The sequence below is a fragment of the Brachyistius frenatus genome, unplaced genomic scaffold (genome assembly GCF_029030835.1).
Source record: "Brachyistius frenatus isolate BFR_SWC_R1_liver_20210118 unplaced genomic scaffold, ASM2903083v1 Contig_361, whole genome shotgun sequence".
Classification (NCBI taxonomy): Eukaryota; Metazoa; Chordata; class Actinopteri; family Embiotocidae; genus Brachyistius; species Brachyistius frenatus.
This window is the reverse complement of record NW_027210960.1, coordinates 120430-126832: the sequence shown is the minus strand read 5'-3', so window position 1 is coordinate 126832 and position 6403 is coordinate 120430. Positions and strand designations below refer to the sequence as shown.

The window sequence follows — 6403 nt, the reverse complement described above, 5'->3', positions numbered from 1 at the left end:
TCATTGTGTCGCTGATCGGTGAACTAACGGTGAAACATTTTGCTGCTGTTCGTGCTTCAGGTTCACCGACATCATCTGTTGAGTAGAAGAGATGTTTGAATCACTGGTGGGCATTCAATAACATTATTTCTGTTGCCGTGTCACTCATAGACCTGCCCCTTCAGACGGAGGGGGGGGGGGGGGACTACCATGTATCATGTACATAATAAAGTCAAAATCAAAAGTAAATAATGATTCGGTTTGCGAGTTATGTCACCGCAACGCAGATTTGTTCAATTGAAGTGTTTATATTGTTGAAGGTTCGGGTTTGCTCCCTGACAGTTGACATGTTCCCGGCGTGCTTCATAAATCAACGAGTCCCAACTGTGAAATCAAATGTAGATCTTTATTCAGATAGTTTATGGATCTAAATGGGTCAAAATAACACGGTGAAATGATTTCCATACATAAAATAGATGTTTCTCCCGATCTTTGGTTTTAACAAAAACGGGGCTACATCACCCCTGTAGAAAAATAATTTATGTGTCAATCACTCTCGCGAGCTCGGCTGCATCCTCGTCATCACTCGTAAAAAAATAGAGCCCCAAAAATGCAAAAGGCAAAAAACTGTTAATCCGTCACACGAGCCGATTTGTTTTTTAGTGTCCGTCCTCGTGTCACGTGACTGCGCAGCGGGCTTCCTCAAAGCTCCCGCAGTGCGTCCGCCACACCGGTCTCACCCCTACAACCAGAGGTTGGACAACGCTTCCTAGCAGAGGTCTGCAGCTGCCCAACTTCTACACATTTATTCTTACAAGTCATGAAAATTTGCTTGCACACAATTTAGAAACACTTGGAAAAGACAAGAGTTCACGTGTTGCATGTTTGTTCAGATGTATGATAAAAGGAGAAGATTCGTTTAAAATACTTTTATATATAACTCTCATTCACTCCCATATTTACACGTAAAAGAAACTGGAAGGAAAACAATTTTGTGGCGGAAAATTTGGATTAAGATTACAGGTGAATCAAAGCAACACAACACAAAAGGAAACAACTTCAAACAGGGAAAATCAACAACAACAAAAAAATACTTGAGGGCAATGAAATAATTAACTGTGTTGTCTGAGAGTGACAAGTAGGTAAATAATCCTACTGTCGGTGAAGTTGTGCCCTTAATGACCGCAGCCCTTTGCTGACGAATGAAACAGTGTACGACATTACTCGTCCGTGGGGTTCGACAGCCGTGGAGGAGGAGGGGGGGGAGAAGGAGGTGTGTGTGTGTGGGGGGATGGGGGGAGAAAAAAAACGTTGAAAAAAATATCCCATGTTACATACACGCTAATACCATATGTCCCGTTTCAAAAAGCTCCCGGTCTCATTAATAGATCTGCAGGTGTGGAGACGTGGCACCGTCCCTCCATTTGTAGACCTTCTCCGTGATCACTGTGCGGCAGAGAGGGCAGCTCTTCTCCCGGTTGAACCACAGGGCGATGCATTCGTCACAGAATATGTGCTGCGCAGCGGAGAAATAAGAAATCACGTCAGCATGTGTCGCACCTGCAGAGCTTCAGTTGGTCCGATTCAAGAAAACACGAGCGGTCGGACGAGATCAGGAGGTAGACGACGGAAAGTCCCGGTGTAGGTTTTTAAATGTTCCTAATGCCCCCCCTCCCCCCCGTGGTGCGTCCTGGTGGTTTTACCTGACAGAGGAGCGCTCGCGGCTCCCGGTACTCTCCCTGGCAGATGGGACACGCATCTCCAGCCTCGCTGCACTGACCCCGGGTGGCTGCTGCGCCCGTATGCTGAGAAATCAAACGACAAAACACTTCAACACGGCTGCTTGATGCCTCTGAACATTTACTGTTGAACCAAGGAGACCACTGACCTCGCCCATCAGAAATACCCTCACAGTTTTCAGTAAAGACGTCCACTGACCGTACAATCCCAAAAGCTACGAGGAGAAAACGACAAAACACGCTTCACTTTAATTGTCTCAGTCAGAGGGGATCAAACTGTCCTACGAAGGGCCCAAAATAAAACGTTGATGTTATGTTTCATTACATTTTTATCAAAAATGTTTCTATTTCATAGAAAGTTAACGTTAAAAAAAATCTAAAAGATTTCAGAATAATTCAAACACTACTATTTAATTTGATCATGAAGCACCCGTGTGCTTCTTTCTGGAGGAAAAACCACGAGCTCATCAGAGGCGCCGGCGGCACCAAAACCAAGAACACCAGGGCCGACTTGGCCCTCCGGCCCCAAACCGGGCAGCTCTGGTCCAAGTGGAAGGAAGTTCCCAACATTCATGCATCTAAAATCTATTGCGTGTAGGCTTTTGTTTTGTATTGCACCTTCAGTATGAGGTAGATCAAAGCCAGCAGGACCCCCAGTGTGAGTCCGGGGGCGCCGTCCGTCTCCTGGTAGGTGACCAGGTAGCGGAACCACAGTGGGACGGGCGCCGTCGCCTGGTGGACTTGACCCAGCTCCTCAGTCAGCATCAGCCACCGCCCCTGGACACACGGACAAACTTCAACCTACTGACGCAGCACTGACAACACAGTACGGGGAGAGTCCTTTGTTGTCTTGTTCAGCAATCAGAGCAAATCCACCCGTCTTACCTGGGTTCTGTAGGCCACCAGTGAAGAGGGCAGCAGCAGAATAAGGCACTTCATTCCCATGTAGAGGAACTTTACGATGAAGTTGGTGATGCCGACTGCCCAAAGAATCTCCCAGAAACCCAGCGGCTCAATGGTTGGGTTGAGGAAGACGAGGCTGCAAGGAGGTCAACATTCAGGTTCTTTAACACATTTCAGCTTTAGCTATTTACGAGACCGCAGGACGAGTGGCAAAGAGAAGACCTTTGAGGTTTGAGTCCGATTATGTGCTCAGTTCAAACAGACAAACTGAGACTATAGTCCAAAAGCGGGTCACAGGACAGTTGATGAGAGACGTGATCAAGTCTTACCAATGGTAAAGTGTCTCGGTGAGAAAGGTGTAGTAAAGCAGGAGGGTGGAGGAGACCATGAAGACCAGCAGCCATATGCACTGCAGCTTGGAGTGACGACCCTGAGGGGAGACACACACACACACACACACACACACACACACACACACACACACACACACACACACACACACACACACACACACACACACACACCAGGTTTTAGGAGTGATGCACATGAATGGAAAATAAATCAGCGCCCTTTGACTGGACTCACCTGAAGAAAGACTTGAGTTTGAATGTTTTTATTCACATATAAAAAAGTTGTGAAGAGGCCGACTCCAACTGCTAAACCTGGTAAATGAAGAGGAAGATTATGATGAGCTGTCTTGTGTTCACAGTTGCAGTAATGCTGTTTGCTCAGCTGCCCCCCCCCCCCCCGCCCCCTCCTCACCAAGTACATGTTGGATGACCAGCTTCGCACACAGTATGACGAGGAAAGGAAGACTCTTTTGGAGCCAGCGGAACAGACAGCGCAGCTCCGACAGGGAGCTGCTGGGTTCTCCAGAGTCCAGATCGGAGTCGGGCGGGTCGAGCTCGGACTCGGACGCCCGATTGTGTCCGTGTGAGTGTGAGTGTGAATGCGGGTGGCTGTGGGAGTTAATCCTGGATCTCCTGGAGGACGCGCCTCCGCTCGACTCCCCCGGGCCGCCGGTCATGGCTATCCGCACCTCGCTGCTCTCTGAGCCGGCGGCGGCGGCGGTGACGGGCGCCCTGGTGAGGAGGTCTGGCTGCAGAGTTGCAGATGAACCGTTGCCTGCATGGTCGCCTCGCTCACTCACATCAGGCTGCATCACAGCAGCAGACTCCCTCAGTTTCAGTGCTTTCCTGGAATCACTCCTACGACACAAAAGACACACTTTTACAACCGAACTGTGTTCCAGCTCGATTCACCATCATCACCATCATCATCACCATCACCACCACCATCATCATCATCATCATCATCATCACCATCATCATCATTATTATCACATCTCTAATGACCAAAACAAACAAACCAGCTACTGATACGATCATTTGCCATCGTTTAAGTGCCGACGTGATAATAAGGCCTCCGTGCTTTATCGTCCCGTGTTGGACACGTGAACGTGTAACTCGGGAGGATGTGAACAGCTGACAGGATCAGTTGTTCAAACTTCTGTTTTCTGTTTGAAGTCGAGCAGCAGGTAGAAACGGAAGCTAACTATCCCTCATCTCGATCACCTCCTCACACTTGTGTGATCGATGTTTAACTCTCAGTTACATCCGTAGACTGTAAAAAAACATGGAAAGGTAATTCAAATGTGATTTGCAGACATGAAACCCAAAAGTAGTTTAGTGGCAGACAGCTGAACGTTTCCCATACTGACCTAGCCGTTAGCGTTAGCAGCTAACAGATGTTTCCTCTCCGGCCACACTGGCGGCTGTGAACGCTTCAGCTCACCTGTCATTCTGCACCCGGAGTTTCATGGTAAGCTTTTGGTCCCCATCGAGTACAAAAACCAAGCCGCCAAACGAAACGAAAGCAAAAGGAAAACCAAAAATTAAATGAAGCTGTTAGCTTTCAGGCTAGCCCATGATAAGCCGCTCGTTCAGACATCTTGACGTTGTTTACGACTGCTGACGTCACAAACTTCTTCTGTTCGATTTTTAACGGCGCAGCAGGTGAAAAATGCCACGACGGCTCCACCTACTGGACTAATCTAAAACTACACTCACCGTACAGGTTTACAATAACTTCAGAGATAACCCAAAACAGACACATATCGCTGATCTACAGTGGGTACGGAAAGTATTCAGACCCCTTTAAATTTTTCACTCTTTGTTTCATTGCAGCCATTTGCTAAAATCAAAAAAGTTCATTTTATTTCTCATTAATGTACACTCAGCACCCCATCTTGACAGAAAAAAACAGAAATGTAGAAATTTGTGCAAATTTATTAAAAAAGAAAAACTGAAATATCACATGGTCATAAGTATTCAGACCCTTTGCTCAGTATTGAGTAGAAGCACCCTTTTGAGCTAGTACAGCCATGAGTCTTCTTGGGAATGATGCAACAAGCTTTTCACACCTGGATTTGGAGATCCTCTGCCATTCTTCCTTGCAGATCCTCTCCAGTTCCGTCAGGTTGGATGGTGAACGTTGGTGGACAGCCATTTTCAGGTCTCTCCAGAGATGCTCAATTGGGTTTAGGTCAGGGCTCTGGCTGGGCCAGTCAAGAATGGTCACAGAGTTGTTCCGAAGCCACTCCTTTGTTATTTTAGCTGTGTGCTTAGGGTCGTTGTCTTGTTGGAAGGTGAACCTTCGGCCCAGTCTGAGGTCCAGAGCACTCTGGAAGAGGTTTTCTTCCAGGATATCTCTGTACTTGGCCGCATTCATCTTTCCTTCAATTGCAACCAGTCGTCCTGTCCCTGCAGCTGAAAAACACCCCCATAGCATGATGCTGCCACCACCATGTTTCACTGTTGGGATTGTATTGGGCAGGTGATGAGCAGTGCCTGGTTTTCTCCACACATACCGCTTAGAATTAACGCCAACAAGTTCAATCTTGGTCTCATCAGACCAGAGAATCTTATTTCTCATAGTCTGGGAGTCCTTCATGTGTTTTTTGGCAAACTCTATGCGAGCTTTCATATGTCTTGCACTGAGGAGAGGCTTCCGTCGGGCCACTCTGCCATAAAGCCCCGACTGGTGGAGGGCTGCAGTGATAGTTGACTTTGTGGAACTTTCTCCCATCTCCCTACTGCATCTCTGGAGCTCAGCCACAGTGATCTTTGAGTTCTTCTTTACTTCTCTCACCAAGGCTCTTCTCCCACGATTGCTCAGTTTGGCTGGACGGCCAGGTCTAGGAAGAGTTCTGGTCGTCCCAAACTTCTTCCATTTAAGGATTATGGAGGCCACTGTGCTCTTAGGAACCTTGAGTGCTGCAGAAATTATTTTGTAACCTTGGCCAGATCTGTGCCTTGCCACAATTCTGTCTCTGAGCTCCTTGGACAGTTCCTTCGACCTCATGATTCTCATTTGCTCTGACATGCACTGTGAGCTGTAAGGTCTTATATAGACAGGTGTGTGCCTTTCCTAATCAAGTCCAATCAGTTTAATTAAACACAGCTGGACTCCAATGAAGGAGTAGAACCATCTCAAGGAGGATCAGAAGAAATGGACAGCATGTGAGTTAAATATGAGTGTCACAGCAAAGGGTCTGAATACTTATGACCATGTGATATTTCAGTTTTTCTTTTTTAATAAATTTGCACAAATTTCTACATTTCTGTTTTTTTCTGTCAAGATGGGGTGCTGAGTGTACATTAATGAGAAATAAAATGAACTTTTTTGATTTTAGCAAATGGCTGCAATGAAACAAAGAGTGAAAATTTAAAGGGGTCTGAATACTTTCCGTACCCACTGTATGTCATCACCGACATTTATTA

The 6403-nt window shown here is 46.8% G+C and overlaps 1 protein-coding gene across 2 annotated transcripts; it reads right to left on the bottom strand.

The window, feature by feature from the left end:
- Nucleotides 1–366: 366 nt before the first annotated feature.
- Nucleotides 367–4578, bottom strand: rnft1 (ring finger protein, transmembrane 1). Of its 2 annotated transcripts, none has more exons than XM_069724105.1 (9): nucleotides 4342–4578; nucleotides 3384–3829; nucleotides 3207–3283; nucleotides 2951–3051; nucleotides 2604–2757; nucleotides 2337–2495; nucleotides 1868–1933; nucleotides 1683–1784; nucleotides 367–1495 (listed from the first exon to the last, which is right to left on the bottom strand). In XM_069724105.1, the coding sequence occupies exons 2-9, from the start codon at nucleotides 3781–3783 to the stop codon at nucleotides 1361–1363; spliced, it is 1194 nt and encodes a 397-aa protein (XP_069580206.1). In that variant the 5' UTR covers nucleotides 3784–3829; nucleotides 4342–4578; the 3' UTR covers nucleotides 367–1360. The 2 variants fall into 2 exon arrangements, with proteins under 2 accessions (XP_069580206.1, XP_069580205.1); XM_069724104.1 differs by having other exon boundaries at nucleotides 4416–4578.
- Between the last annotated feature and the right edge of the window lie 1825 nt (nucleotides 4579–6403).